Source organism: Ambystoma mexicanum, chromosome 10, assembly GCF_040938575.1.
Source record: "Ambystoma mexicanum isolate Mex_15411 chromosome 10, UKY_AmexF1_1, whole genome shotgun sequence".
Taxonomy (NCBI): domain Eukaryota; kingdom Metazoa; phylum Chordata; class Amphibia; order Caudata; family Ambystomatidae; genus Ambystoma; species Ambystoma mexicanum.
The window spans coordinates 1,495,899,296-1,495,915,124 of NC_090932.1; the positions used below are offsets into that span (position 1 = coordinate 1,495,899,296).

A 15,829-nucleotide genomic window follows, 5' to 3' on the forward strand; every position below is an offset into this window, starting at 1 on the left:
ACACGCCTGTCAAGAAACCACACACGATGTGGGACCTCAATGTAGTGTTGGGCGCCCTGGTACACAAACATTTTTAACCAATGGCATCCGTGGACATCCGGCTTGTCACTATTAAAACAGCTCTCTTGGTGGGTCTCACGTCTGCACGTAGGGTTAGCGAAATCCAGGCACTGGTGGCTTCGGAACCGTACACTACTTTTCACAGGGATAAGGTGGTCCTTCGAACGCATCACGCGTTCTTACCTAAAGTGGTCTCCTCTTTCCATTTAAATGAGGATATGGTGTTACCTACTTTCTTTGTGGATCCGAAGGACGATGCTCAAAGGGTCTTGCACTGTCTTGATGTCAGGCGTGCTCTGAAATTCTATCTGGACAGGACCAAAAGCTTCCGCCAGTCGGAGGCTCTCCCTTCGGGGGGTCAAGGCCAGGTTACCAGGCTTCCATGGCCTCTATCGCAAGATGGATGGTTTCAGCATTCAAGGAGGCATATGAGGGGCAGCACAAACCTCTTCCAGCGAACATGCATGCCCATGCTGTCCGAGCCAAGGCCACAGTGGTCGCATTTCAGAGGCACATCCCTTGGCAGATCATCAGCCAGGCGGCCACGTGGGGCACTGCTTCGTACTTCTGCAAGCACTACTGTTTGGATGCCGGCTCTAGGTCAGACGCAGCTTTCGGACAGGCAGTAACAAGGAGCTTGTTTTCTTAAGGAGGGTCACCTCTCCACCCTGGGGCTACATTCAGTTGTAATCACCCATGCAGTATGAAGGAAAGGGGACGAGACATAGGAGTAATTATAAGTTAATCTCCGTCGTGACTAACATACTCCTAGTCCATAGTCCCCCTTCATACGTCCCACTATCCTCCCCCATAATAAAACTGGTGTCATTAGTCCATGGTAATATTGTCGACGCATCAATGGGGACTGAGGAGTGGCGCCGATGGGCAGAGTCAGGTGAAGGTTCTTTCTGGTGAAAAAGGTTCTGTTTGCCCTCCCTAGCGAGGGACGCCCATTCAGTTTGGAGGCAAGGGGACTATGGACTAGTAGTACATTATTCACTACGGTGAGTAACTTATATTTTTTCTGCATTTGAAGGCTTTAACACTTAGGCGAGATGGTCTCTTTGTTGAATACTGAAATCTAAACACTTGTTTAATTTTCTTTTGGAAAAAAGAGTGCCCAAGATTTTTTTGGCGACATTCAAGAGGATGAAGATCTCCGCAGGTACGTACCGAATTTGAAGTATTGCTTTGGTCCCAAGTCTTTTTGTCTTTTCTACGTATTAAAGTTTTATAATAAATTGAAATGGGGCACAGATTGCCAGGCTACCGGATTCTTAATATAACCTCTTGCTTTTTGTAACTGTATGTAATTTGATTGGAATTTTGTTATATTTCCAATTGTATAGACTGCATTGGGGGAGTTACTTAAACGCTATTCTAAGCAGGGTATTTGTTAGTGCTGGGGTTCATGTGTAATACAGATATGCAGTCAAAACCATTCCTAATATATTACCATGTGACTGCAGTTTCCTATTAAAGTTCGAGTGAATGATGCATTTGGTATGCTAAAGTAAACTATTTGTTATTTATTCATGTAAATGGTCATTTCTTTATTTTTTTTGCATTTAAATTATAATTTGCAAACTGACTAAAAAAGAACAGTCTAACGACAAACACTTAACCAACCGAAATAAGAACTAGACGTGCGATCAATCAAATCACATCGACACACCACACGCACAAAACATCTACATGTATCGTTATAAAATCTAATCCAACAGAACAACGTATTTCAAATAACAATTCTATCATCCATTGTTTTCCAATGTTCACGATGAACTCCAAGATTAGGTGCTAATATCTGGACTGTGTGTTCCGTTATGAGTCAACAAGTAAGGGTTTTAGAAATGTTGCCTTCGCAATCACGTGAGTGAATTTTTTCCCTGCAATCAATGTTGACCAACATGCCTCCATATCCTCCTTTTTGAAAGTCAGTCAATAAGTGATTGAAGAAGATGGTATGCCTCTCAGTTAATGCTGGGCAAGAAATAACCCAGTGCTTCAAAGTTTCAATCTCGACTGTATTTTTACAATAGCGACATTTGTTATTCACACTGAGTCCTCAAGTGTATCTTACTATACGTTCGTTAGCTTTTTATCTGGAAATTGTTTCAGATAGTCATAAACTGTGTCCATTCGACGTGACTCACCAGATAAATCGGAATGAGTTATTTTAATCCTGGAGCCCATGATCTACACTCCTGCATTTCACGATGCCCGAAGTGATTTTTTGTGTTTGATAAGTAAGGAAAACACTGACATAGTGGAAAACCCTATCATACGTTTTTAGAATTCACTGATGCATACCTATAACAATAGGAAAGTACTACGAGGCAGATTTGATTTGCCTGATGCTTCTTAGTCTCTTGTACCCTTTATTTACCCCATTGTGTAATTAGTGTTTTAATGGATTGGTATTCTCCCGCACATTTCTCATCTGACCGATAACCCATCCAGCGACGGCTGCACGGAAATATTTTCGCATGGTGCGTAATGCAGCTCGATTTCGTCCTCGACTTCGTCATGTCTCAACCGTGCCACTCCTCAACATCGGACCCAACGTTGGTGCTATATATATCACGTCACTATGCCCTCACACCCTTCTTTCCACACGCTCAACACGCTGTTTGGAACGCAACCTTTTTGTGACTGAAATGTTTGGTATCCATGATGCTGGTATGTCAGTCCTTAAAACATTGGGTTTAAATGCTGCAAGGATTGCACCTGTAAATGTCCATCTAGGACCATCACAACATTTGTGTGTTGTCTTGGGGCCGTTGAGCAGTAGTGCAGTTCTTGTCGGTACATGAATCCGAAGATTCAGGATGAAGCGTTTCAGAATCAAAGGCTTCAGATGTTTGAGAAAGCCACAGCTGGTACGTCTCTGGCCTCGATGCCTCAGGCTATTAAGGAAGCAGCTGCGCCCTGAGATTCCGGTGCCATGGTTGCTGCGTTGGGACTTATGCCGTCTGGCTCGACCTTGACATTCGAAGCTGACCACAGTGCTGATGGCCCTCTAGGCGTCAGTATCGAGAGGCCCCTTTGGAGTGGTTACATTGACGGCAAATGATGGATCCGTTTTTCTTACCGTATTTAAGAGCGAATTCTTTGTCAGTGAGGACCATCTTTGATGAGGATAGGGATTCAGTCCCTTTTGGGATGGAGCCAATGGGTGTTGGTGAAAGAAGTGTCAACTTTTCAATGGATTGCTTTTCTCCTGCAGATGCCTCATCAGATAGATATCCCTTCCATTGTCAGCTGCTCGTAAAACGATTCGACAGGGGACGTAGTGCGCCTCAACTTGTCAGTCAACCTATCTTGACTCCACGTGACACTTGTCACTGCAACCCCATACCTCAGTTCCTTTTTTCTGCACGCTCGGCATGCTGCTGAATAGGAAGAACTCTGCCGAATTCGATATGATCGACTTGATTTCTCTTTTGTTTTTTAACTAAATTGGAGGTGGTTCGCCACCATGTCCATTACCAAAGCGTCGGGTTTCAAGCGATGTGTTAACTGTGTGAAGGCAAGATGAAGCAAGACACAGACAACAGATTCAACTTTGTACTCAAAGTAGACTTTATTTAATATAAAGGTAGGATTGAGTAAGGCCTAACTTGCCCTATGCTAAAATGGGTTTTTCCCTACCGAAAGACAACTAGGGATTGTCCGTATCAGGATGTCCAGCTTACGTCTGTGTCCAAAACCTATACTTGCCCTCACAAATAACTGTATACAATGTGTAGGGATGTATCTTGGTCTCAAAAGAATAGTGTTAAATAAGAAAGTTCAGAGCTTCTTCCAGCTCTTGGCTTCGGATCAGCTTCCCCACGTTAAAATAGTTTTCAAAGTATGGGGATTCCCTTCACCACGAGTTCAAACATTTTTGCTTCAAAATAAATCAGTTCCCTGGGACACCTCCCAAGTCGTGGTCTCTTTGCCCCAAGAGTTTAAACTTCTACACTTTCTTGTTCCCAAAATGACACAGTTCTTCAAGACACCTCCTGAGTTGGAGTTTCCATCTCTATGAATTTCAAAACGTTTTAACTTTCAACATGGATACAATCCACTCGTCTGGGACTATCCAGCCTGGGACTTCTTGTCATAAATTGTCAGCTCTCAAAGCGGATAATATCCTTTTTATCTTCTGTTTCTTTGACAACGATGCAGCAACCCATAAGCTGGATTTAAAATACACTTTGATCTGGTTTTCAAAATCAATACAGTTAAGTTCTCCAGCATGGGGTCTGGCATGGATTCACATGCTCATGAATATTCCCCGTCGTCAGGCTGGGAATCCTCGGTAAAGAAAAAATCAGTTTTGTTTCTGATCTGTCTTTCTTAATAGTAACCAATCACTGATCTCTGGGTCATACTGCCCCCAGCCAATCACTGCCCTCTCCCTAAGCCCCACCTCTGGCAGCCATCCTCGGATTTTTACCGCACGTTCAAGTGTTGGGAGTCCTCGTGCTTTAGCTCGAGTTTTTGCTGCGTTCGGGTAGGGCGTGACTTCCCCGGCACGTTCAACCACGAGCCAGCACTCTGGTTCGGGGAAGAGGAAGTCCGAGAACCCGGGTAAGCTGCTGGAGCGGCCCCGGTCGATCTCGAAGGGACCCGAGGGGGAGCGAGGCGCTGACCCTTCCCCCAAGGTGAAGGCCCAGGACGCACCTAAGGTGGTGAGGGCTTTGATCCAGCCGGCAAAGGCCTCTATCGAAGTGGTCGCTGCGGCCCTGGTGAAGCCGGCTGAGACTACGCCAGTGGAGACAGCCTCTGGGCCCAGAGTATCCCTGCCACCGTGGAGGGAATCCTCTTTCCAGCCCATCGTTAAGACCCCCTTGACGACCCCGGCGGAAAAAGAGGGGTGGGGGTGGTGGCCATTACAGACTCGGAATCAGCCTCTGAGGAGGATCTGGTGGAAACCGTGAAGGGCCTCAACAAGAGGTTCGAGAAAGTTCGATCCCAGGGGAAGGATCCTGCTGAGGAGATCGAAGATAGCGAGGATGGCGACGACGACGAAAGCCCGGTGGAGCAACCGTCCCTCCCGTCGCAGCCATTGCCAGAGCCTCAGGATAGCTCGGCGGCCATTTTGTTGGCAATCCAATCCTTATGTACTGAGATAAGGACGAGGTTACCACAGACCCCGACGGAGGATCCTGAGCCAGGGCCGTCGGGAAGCCCCTCCGAACAAGCGGAGGAGAGTCCATCCCGCTCCGCCCTTTGTGCCCACAAGGCCTGTGGACCCCTCGCCTGACCCTCGGGATGATATGGCGACGGATACGGGGATGGACGACGACGGTGGCGATGATACGACAGACATTCCTTCATCGCCTCCCCCTCGGGGATCACCGCCCAACGAAATTGGCTCCTTTCACGCCATGATAGCCAGGGCGTCCGAGCTCTTCCAACTCTGCCCGGAGGAACAGAAGAAGGAAGGCTTTCTTTATCAACGACGGGAGGCCAAGAGAAAGACGGTCCTGGCAGTGCCGTTGCTCGACGACATCTGGGACGAAGGGCTGGCTGTCCTCAAGAACCCTTCTACGACGCCCGCCAAGAGGGACAGGTACAAGAAGTAGTACCGGGTCCCCGACACCGCCCCCTTGTGCCTCAGGGCCCAGCCTACGCTGGACTCGGTCGTCTCGGCAGCGGCCAAGAAGAAGGCAGCGGGTGCGGCAGCATCAACTTCCACTTCCCCGCCGGAAAGCGAGGGCAAGAGGTTGGACTCCATGGGACGACGGGTCATTTTGTCGGCGGCGACGACAATTAAGGCGGCCAATCCCTTAGCGATCGTGGCCCGTTACGACAGGGAGCTTTGGTTCAAGTTGGCTCCCCTGCTGAACTTCCTGCCGGACGACAAGAGAGCGGAAGCCCTACAGATTCGTCAGGAAGGCGAGGTGGCGTCGGATCACGCCATAACGGTGGCAACGGACATTGCCGATACCGGATTTCGCCAGATTGGCAACGGGGTTTGCCTACGACGACGAGGGTGGCTCAAGACGACGGACTTCCACCAGGACGTTCAGACCAGAGTGTTGGATATGCGTTCGACGGCAGCAACCTTTTTGGGATGACGGTGGATGAGTCGCTCCAGGCCATCAAGACCGACTCGGAGACGGCCCGGGCCCTAGGGGTACTTCAACAACGATGGCCCTTTCCGAGCTCTGGAGGCAGACAGGGTGCCTCCAAGGCATCCAGCAGTGGCTCTTCTACATACCGCCAGGCGGCCCGCTCCTCGTCCCAGGAGGCCTACAGAGGTCGCGGCAAGCAAGGAGGATCCCGCTGTCATCGTCAAGGAGGCCAAGGCGGCAAGGCCTCCTCCAAGCAGGACTGAACCGGCTGGAGCGTCGGGGCCCCCACCGAAGCACCCCGGTGGGAGGCCGGCTGATGAAGTTTGTCAGCGTGTGGGAGTCCATCTCCACCGACCGTTGGGTGCTGGACACCCTAGCCAACGGGCACTCGCTGGAATTCCAAAAGAAGTGTCCTCGCATTCCTCCCATGGCCAGGAAGGAGAATCGCATCCCTCAACTGCTGTTGGCAGTAAGGGCGATGCTCAAGAAAGGTGCCATCAAGCTCGTCCCCAGGAGGATCCGGGGCTCCGGAGTGTACTCAAGGTACTTCCTCGTCAAAAAGAAGACAGGTGGTTGGCGCCCCATCCTGGACCTGCGTCGGTTAAACAAGTACATCAAGGCACAGAAATTCAGGATGGTCACCCTCCAGCACGTGCTGGGTCAGCTGGAGGAGGGCGACTTCCTATCGTCGTTGGACATGGAGGATGCTTACTTCCACATCCCCATTCTAAAAGGACACAAAGTTTCTCAGGTTCGTGGTTCAGGGACGCCACTACTAATTCAGAGCCCTGCCGTTCGGTTTAAAGTCGGCACCCAGCATATTCACCAAGTGCCTGGCACCAGTGGGGGTGCAGCTGCGCCTGCAGGGGATCCACGTCTACCCCTACCTGGACGACTGGCTAATCCATGCAAGGACAAGAGAACTTGCCGTCGAACACACAGCGAGGACCGTCGGGCTGCTCACGGAACTGGGATTCGCCATCAACTACCCCAAATCCCATCTGGTTCCGTCGCAAGTAGCACTGTTTCTGGGAGCAAAGCTCGATACAGTGGGGCAATTGGCCTCCCCGTCGGAGGAGAGGACGAAGGCCATTTTGGGCAAGGTGCAACGCCTGCTAGCCACGGACGTGGCCAGGGTGAGGTCCATCAAGTCCCTCCTCGGGATGATGTCCTCATGCATCTACTTTGTACCCCTTTGCAGACTTCGGATGCGTCCGCTACAGGAGTTCCTCGACGCCCGCTGGTTTCAGGCGACGGGCTGCTTCGAAGACAGGATCGTTCTCGACGAGGAGTTCCGTCGGGCGATCCTATGGTGGGGTACCCGTGCGCACCTCACAGCAGGCACGGACTTACAGACCCTGGCATTTCAGGAGACGGTGACGACAGATGCCTCCCTGGAGGGTTGGGGGGGCCCACACCGGAGATCTCCACGCAAGAGGCCTTTGGCTCCCGGAGTAGAGGTCTCTACGCATCAAAATTCTGGAGCTTCGAGCAGTGTTCTGGGCACTCAAGTCGTTCCTCCGTCCCTCAAGGACAAAGTGGTGAGGATCTTCACCGACAACACCACCACAATTTTCTACATATGGAAGCAGGGAGGCACCAGATCCCCAGCCCTATCTAAGGAGGCCCAGGATCTGTGGCACTGGGCCGTCGACCAGGGGATGTTTCGGGTTCCCTTACACTTGGCAGGAATAAAAAACACCATCGCCGACTCACTCAGCAGATAGCTGCGCTCGTGCCTCGAGTGGGAACTACATCAGGACCAGGTGGATCAGCTCTTTCGAAGATGGGGCAAACCCCGGATTGACCTTTTCACGACAACGACGAACTCCAAGTGCCAGAGGTTCGCCAGCAGGTTCCCGCAGCCGAGGAGCATGGGCGATGCTTTCTCGTTCCCTTGGGACGGCCTGTTTCTATATGCGTTCCCTCTGTTGCCGTTGCTGCTCCGTCTCATCAACCAGCTCAAGAAGTCCAGGTGCAGAATGATCCTCGTCGCACCAGCGTGGCCGAGGCAGATCTGGTTCCCGGACCTTCTGGACTTGTCAACGTCCCCACCAGTCAAGCTGCCGGCGGACGCGGATCTTCTCTCCAGAGAAGGAGGCGCCATTCTTCATCACGACCCAGAGTCGCTGAGCTTGCAGGCCTGGCTCCTGCAGCACTAGAGTTTGGAGGGTAGGATATCCCGGCTGACTGCAGAGAGGTTCTTGCAAAAGCCAGGGCGTCCTCAGCTCTCAAGTGCTACGGACATAAGTGGAAGAGGTTCTCTGTCTGGTGCCGTGCACAGAAGATTAACCCTCTGCGGATTACAGCCCCTCAAGTACTGCCGTACCTACTGTCGCTGGCCAAAGCTGGACTGGCTCACGCCTCCATCAAAATACATCTGGCCGCCATCTCCCGATATACCAGGACTACGGGACGGGCGTCCTTGTGGTCTCATCGCCTCGTGAAGGAATTTATGAAGGGACTATTCGATCGTTCCCGCCGGTGAAGGCTCCGGCCCCGGCGTGGGAGCTTAATGTGGTGCTGACCAGGCTCATGGGGGGCCCCATTCGAGCCTATGCATTCGGCGCCTTGGAAGTTCCTGTCGTGGAAGACAGCGTTCCTCGTGGCCATCACCTCCGCACGACGAGTGGGAGAGATCCAGGCCCTATCTTGCAAGCATCCATACTTGACTTTGCACGACACGAGGGTGGTGCTGAGGACGCACCCCTCCTTCATGCCCAAGGTGCCGTCGGACTTCCGCCTGAACGAGCCCTTGGTGTTACCAGTTTTCTTCCTGTCGCCTTTGACAACGGCCGAGAGGACTTTGCACTCGCTGGATGTAGCTAGAGCTGAAGTTCTACCTGGACCGCACAAAGAGTTTTCGGAAGACGTCACAGCTGTTTGTGAACTTTGGGACTGTGAATCAAGGGAAGGCTCTCTCGAAGACTTCAATTTCCAGATGGCTCCCCGGCTGCATCATGCACTGTCACCGGTTGGCAAACCGACCGCTGCCCGGCCGTCCGAGAGCCCATTCGACCAGAGCAATCGCTGCTACCACGGCGTTCCTGTCTGGTGTGCCCCTGCTGGACATCTGCAGGGCTGCTACGTGGAGGTCGACGAACACCTTCACAAGATTCTACTGCGTCGATCGGGACTCCAGGGAGGAGTCCAGGGTTGGCCAAGCAGTGCTGCGCAACCTGTTCGCTTAAGGTGAGCCTGGTGAGAAGGTAAGAGATGCTTAATGTTGAGTTGTTGTATTGCTTAATGTTGAGCCTGTTGCCACCTCCCGTGGTTGTGCATGTGTGTACTGCTATGTATTCTTTTATTCATGAGCATGTGAATCCATGCCAGACCTATGCTGGAGAAGGAACAAGTTACTTACCTGTAACTGTTGTACTCCAGCATGGGTCTGGCATGGATTCACATGCGACCCCTCCCGCCTACCCCTCTGCGGCTCTTCACTTGGTCATACTGCCACTTTACGTGCTACCAGATCTGAGGATGGCTGCCAGAGGCGGGGCTTTGGTAGGGGGCAGTCATTGGCTGGGGGCAGTATTACCCAGAGATCAGTGATTGGTTACTAAGAAGGACAGATCAGAAACGAAACTGATACTGATTTTTTCATTACCGAGGATTCCCAGCCTGACGAGGGGGATATTCATGAGCATGTGAATCCATGCCAGACCCATGCTGGAGAACAACAGTTACAGGTAAGTAACTTGTTCCTTTCTTAAGTTTCTCAAATACAGAGGTAGCAATATATAAGCTTGACTTCGAACATCCAAGAGGTCAAACTTCCAGTTTCCAAAATCAAGACAGTTCAGTTTCTTAATTTCTGCTTCTCCAATCCAAATTATAATAGCACATTAACATGGCTTCAAATATAGGAATTGTAAGGTAAAGTTGATGTGTACTTCACTGAGCTTCTCCCTACCTATGTTTCACAAGGTTGTAAATTCTATTTAAACCAATCTTATATTCATCCTAATTATAAAGCACAGGCTTGCAGTGGTCTAATGAGGTGACACAAACTCAATGCCACTATAAATACAAGTGAGAGCAGTGCACCAGACCACTTGCGCCAAATCTTGCATGGTTTTAAAGTCTCATAAGATTAAATAGAGATGGGGCAGACATAGTGTTAGGGAGAATTCTCATTTCATGGCTAATTTCCCTTACCTAGTGAGTCCCTTAGCAGCTTTGCTGGATCTCTGGAGTTGTTTCTTTCTACTTGGTAAGAGTGTGAGCTTTTCCCCCACTCTTACTGGTATTTTGCTATGTGTTGTGACATGTTTTTGTGATGGTGGGCTCTGGAGTACACCACTTTGTGTGTGTCACACAGCACCTTCTGTGCAGTGGCACAGGGTTGTCATTCAGACTCCCCCCGACTCCATTTCTGAGGTGACTACCGTCCCCCAGAAAAGGGTAAAGTTACCATTAACTTTACTTAGTCACATTTAACCACAGATCCAGTACACACCATCTTACATGGAGTGCTGGGAGGGTTAACTCTTAACTCTTTTTATCTGTACCTCCTAAAGCATTGTTTTGCTCTTTTAACATTTAGACATGGCTGGTGGCAGTGGTATCTACCCTAAATTTCTACCGCGGTTATCTTATATAACCGTGGTAATATTGTAGGCTATTGTGTTAGCCTCAGACTTAAACCCGCTTGACCAAATCCTTTTTCATTTGGCTCCGGTGCGGTTTATTCACCATTTCTTTTTGTTAAACTCCTTCTTGTGTTTTACTTTGTGCGGCAAACCATTTTTGCCTATTTTGTTCACTGTCTTTTGGCGGGCTTCTAACTAGAAGCCCTCCTCAAGGCGCCTGGGTGTCTAGGTGGGCTTAATGTGAGGGAGGGGTGTAGTCACCCCCTGCACATGGTATCCTAGGAAACCCAAGTCGCACTTTGACCTGATTGGACAAGGTGGTTGTCTGGGCTGGACAACCACCCTGTTGGGTGATTGACAGCCAGGCTGTGTGAATGGGGGTTTTGCGCATAAAAGGCAGGTCTCTTGGGCTGGAAGTCAGACAGTTGCCACTGGAACTACAAAAAACCGACGAGAAGTGGAGGAGAGGTCGACTGCTGGAACTACCCCGTACCGATGAAGCCCTGCTGCAGTCCCGAGCGATCTACCCTTCAACGACTAAGAGGAGATCCAGTCCAGAGACTTCTTCCCTTGAGCCTGGTGGGGATAACCAGCTCATCTTCTTCAGCCAGAGGTCGCCTTCGTGGTCGAAATCGCTGCACACTGCTGTAGTGGTCCTGATAGCCACCTGAAGATCCTCTCCTGTTTTTAAGGAGCGCACCTTTTATTCATTGTCGCTGCTGCCGGCCTCATCCCTGGGTGGTGCGGACCCCCTCATCGTCCTTCTTCGTGCTGAAGCTGCAGGAAAGCGTGGGTCTGCGGGAAACCAACAAGTACAACCAGGGCTCCAGATAAGGTGAGTACTAGGCCTTTTTACGCATTAAAATCTTGTAAATACGCCAGCTTTATTATTTTCCTTGGTACATTTACACACAGGTTTAGAGCAGAGGGCAGTGCAAAGGTCAGGTTACTTGACAGAAACCCGAAGGCTTCTTGTGATTTGTATCTACATGGATGTAATTGCAAGCCACCTCTGAAACAAAATGTATTTATCAGAAGCCTTTCAAAAAAAATAAACTGCACACTGATAAAAGGAATGGTTTCTTTCCGTTCAGCTTCAGAAGCAATTTGCCTGTTTTCCTAGAATTTTAGGATTGTATAATTAATAAAATGGAAAACTAAATTGCAATTCAGATTTTTTTTTTTTTTTTTTAACCAGTTATGCTTTTTTTCCAGTGAAAGCAAACCAGTATTGCACAATTCTATTTTTCAAAGTTCCGGTGCTGTGTGCAAAATCATGCAGAGGCAGATCATTTTTACACTTCTAATTTAATTTACAGTCTAATTATAAAAACAGTGTGTAAAATGATGACTATGCACAGTCTAGTTTACATCCATTCAACCTTGCAGTCAATGGGGTACATCACTATAAATGGTCAGTGGCAGCAGAGTCTTTGCTCAAGGGTGAGTAATTGTCATTACACTGATCACAGGTGTTCTAGCCTCTCAAATCTTCAAGACTACAAATACAACATCCAAAACTTGACTCTCAAGAAAGTGCAAGTTCTGTTCAAAAACAAACAATTGAAAGTTACATTGGTAATTGAAATAGAAACTCAGCAAAACCTGTCCCTGTGATAATCCAGATAGGTGAACTTTATGCAGCGCTTCATAAATGGTTTGTCATACATCCAGGTACTGTGATCATTATACCTCATTATCATTATAGTCGATACTCAGTTAACCAACCTCTGAAGGATGTTAGCCAATAAGATAGCTCAGCCGGTTGAGCACTCGTTGCTGCAAGCTCTGCGTGATCTGTGGGTTGCGGGTTTGAATCCCGGCAAGTCCAACTCAGCCTTTCATCCTTTTGAGGTCGATAAAGGAGTACAGACTGGTTTGGTGGTAATTGTGCTAAATATGTTCTATGTGCAGCGCTTTGCCAAAAGCGCTATCTAAATTAACCATTTGACCACTAGATTAGATATAGAATTTAGCATGGAGTCCTTGCCTCTCTGCACTGTTGTATCATAACATTGGCATACCAGTAGGTAGTAATAGCTCCAGGAAATTAGGACTTTCATTAAACATCAAAAGACAATTCTGCTATTGAATCGCACCATACAAATTCATGTATGCTTTACTATGTTAATTGGCTAGGTTTTTGTGATTTCAACATTTAAATATATACAGGAGAGATCAAATGGGCAGAAATAATGAAAGGTGTATTCTGTCACAATGCAGAAAGCTGCCACATAATCATGATTTCCATACAGTTTTTTCACACGTCGGCTGGATGTCGCATACATTTTACTCTCTTGCGAAGGAGAAAAGTTGTTTTTACTCTCTTAAAATCACATTTACTCTCAAAGTTTAAAAAAAGAGAGTAAAATACTCCCACCTCAAAATCTTATCTGGAGCACTGCCTGGACCTAACATGGTGGTCCAGGGACTGCAACCTACGGACAGGCAAGACCTTACGACTGCCTCCCCTGCAGGCCACCATCACCACAGACTCCTCGCTAGGGCTGGGGATCCACCCTGGACGATCTCTCGGTCCACGGCACCTGGACTCGACAGGAGCAGGAATACCATGTCAATTGGTTAGAGCTGAACGCCATTCGGCTAACGCTCAGAGTATTCCTACCACTTCTCAGGGGCAAGGTTGTCCTCATCCAGTCAGACAACTCGACGAGCATGTACTACGTCAACAAGTCGGGAGGCACCAGATCCCCTCCTCCGTGCAGACTGGCAATCAGCATGTGGGAATGCACCCTGGGAAACATTTACCTCGCGGCAGTCCACCTCCCAGGAGAAGCCAACCTGGAGGCAGACAGACTCAGCAGGTTGGGAGCAGACAATTACAAGTGGCAGCTAAACGATCTCGTTATTAAGGAGATCTTCAACAAGTGGAGTCATCCCCAGGTGGATCTCTTTGCCACCTGGCACAACAAGAAGTGCCCTCAGTTCGCCTCCTGGCAGGGACAGGGCCCCGGCTCCCTGGGCGATGCATTTTGGCTTCAGTGGAACGGCATGACGGCTTACGCCTTTCCGCCCACTCCACTGATTCACAGAATGATTTGCAAGATCAAGGAGTCTCGCCAGCTCAACATCATTCTAATAGCTCCATGGTGGCCGGCCAGGCCATTGTGTTCGGAGTTGCTCATGCCTCAGATTCACCTCCCGACGGGCCCAGCACATCATCTGGTGCAGCTGGGGGGGAGGGTCATACACCCCGCACCTCACAAACTATCCCTCACTGCGTAGTGCCTGAGCAGGTAACACTGCGGCACCTCAGCCTCTCGCAGGCTAATATGGAAATCATACAGGTCACAAGGAGCAAGGCTACCAGGGCTCAGTATAAAAGTAAATGGACCAGGTTCTGCCACTGGGCAGACTCCAAGAAAATGTGGAATCTTAATATAGTCTTGGGCGCACTCGCGCACAAACCGTTTGAGCCAATGGTGTCTGCGGACATCCGGCTGGTCACCATCAGGACGGCCTTACTATTCGGCCTCGCCTCGTATAGTCAGCGAAATCCAGGCGCTTGTCGCCTCGGAACCATATACTACCTTTCACAGGGACAAAGTAGTCCTGTGGACACATCCAGCATTTCTGCCGAAGGTGCCGTCTATTTACACTTGAACGAGGAAATAGTCCTTCCTACGTTCTTTGCCGAGCCCAAGGACGAAGCACAGAGAGTGCTGCACTGCCTGGATGTCAGGCGTGCCCTCAAATTCTACTTGGACAGGACCAAGGGCTTCCGCAGATTGGATGCCCTGTTTGTCACTTTTGGAGGCTCAAGACCAGGCTATCAGGCTGCCAAGGCCTCCATATCCCGCTGTATGGTCTCAGCCATCAAAGAAGTGTACGAGGGCCAGTACAAGCCACTCCCGGCCAACATGCATGCCTACGCAGTCGAGGCCAAGGCAACGGCCATTGCATTCCAGCGCCATTTCCCTTGGCAAGTCATAAGCAGGGTGGCCACTTGGACCACTCCCTCAGCTTTCTGCAAGCATTACTGTTTGGATGCCGGCTCTAGATCTGATGCGGCTTTCGGACAGGCAGTTCTCAGGAACCTATTTGCTTAAGGAGGGTCTCCTCTCCACCCTGGGGCTACATTCAGTTGTAATCGCCTATGCAGTATGGAGGAAAGGGGGCGGGACTTAAGAGTAATTATAAGTTACTCATCGTAGTGACTAACGTACTATTAGTCCCCTTTCCTCCATACGTCTCATCATCCCCCCTCCCAATAATACTGGTGTCATTAGGCAATGTTAAAACTATTTTCGACGTGTCGATGGGGACTGAGGTGTGGCGGCGGAGGGCGGAGTCAGGGCAGCACATGCTCCCAGGGCCGCACCCCTGGCCGCCTCTAAGTTTAAAGGGGAAGAAGGTGTTTTCAGGTGAAAAAGGTTCTGTCTCCCGTCCCTTGGAAGGAACACCTATGCAGTATGGAGGAAAGGGGACTAAGAGTAACTTATAATTTCTGACAGTTTTGATTCAAACAAGTATTCAAAGCAATGCAGTGTTAAACAGTCTAAAACCTCTATTGACTCCAACTGCCATTAAACCTCAAGTACTGGGACAAGGAAGAGGAGAAAGGAGTTAATGTGGAGCAGAATAAACACCAACCTAAATGTGCAGACTAGTTTTTGGAAACAAGCTGTGCATGACATTTTAAAATGGTGTGCCCTTTCAAGATGAGGATGAAGGAGGAGAAGAGAGATGCATAGCAGGCGAAGCGGGGAAGCAGATCCGGAGGCAAACGCACAAGAGTGGACTGTGTGGAAGGATGCAGGTGCTTCCTACCGGCAAGGCGAGAGACTGGGAGAAGCACAGCGGATGCTGCAGGTGAACCGCTGTGAGCCGGCAGCAGTGGGAAGGCTGTTGGGGAAGTGGTCGCAACCAAGAGCAGCAGTTCCACCGGCAGATGTAGAAGCCTGCGGGAGAACCACTGGAGGGAAGCGTAGACTCCGCCTCAGCCCCACTCCACAGGTCAGAAATGCCAGAAAACACTGGTGAGTCTTCCCACAAACATTGGGAGCCCCATGGCGTACAGACAGACGTACAAACAATTGGAAACTTATTTTGATTATCACCCAAAATTATATAGAAAGACAGAAT

The 15,829-nt window shown here is 49.6% G+C and overlaps 1 protein-coding gene across 2 annotated transcripts in view; it reads left to right on the forward strand.

Annotated features, from left to right (window-relative positions):
- KNTC1 (kinetochore associated 1) overlaps positions 1-15,829 on the forward strand; it is a 2,501,313-nt gene that overhangs the window by 1,899,243 nt on the left and 586,241 nt on the right. For both annotated transcript variants that reach the window (XM_069619627.1, XM_069619628.1), the window contains exon 53: positions 1,176-1,225. In XM_069619627.1, coding sequence (XP_069475728.1) covers positions 1,176-1,225 — 50 coding nt within the window. The remainder of the gene's footprint in view (positions 1-1,175; positions 1,226-15,829) is intronic.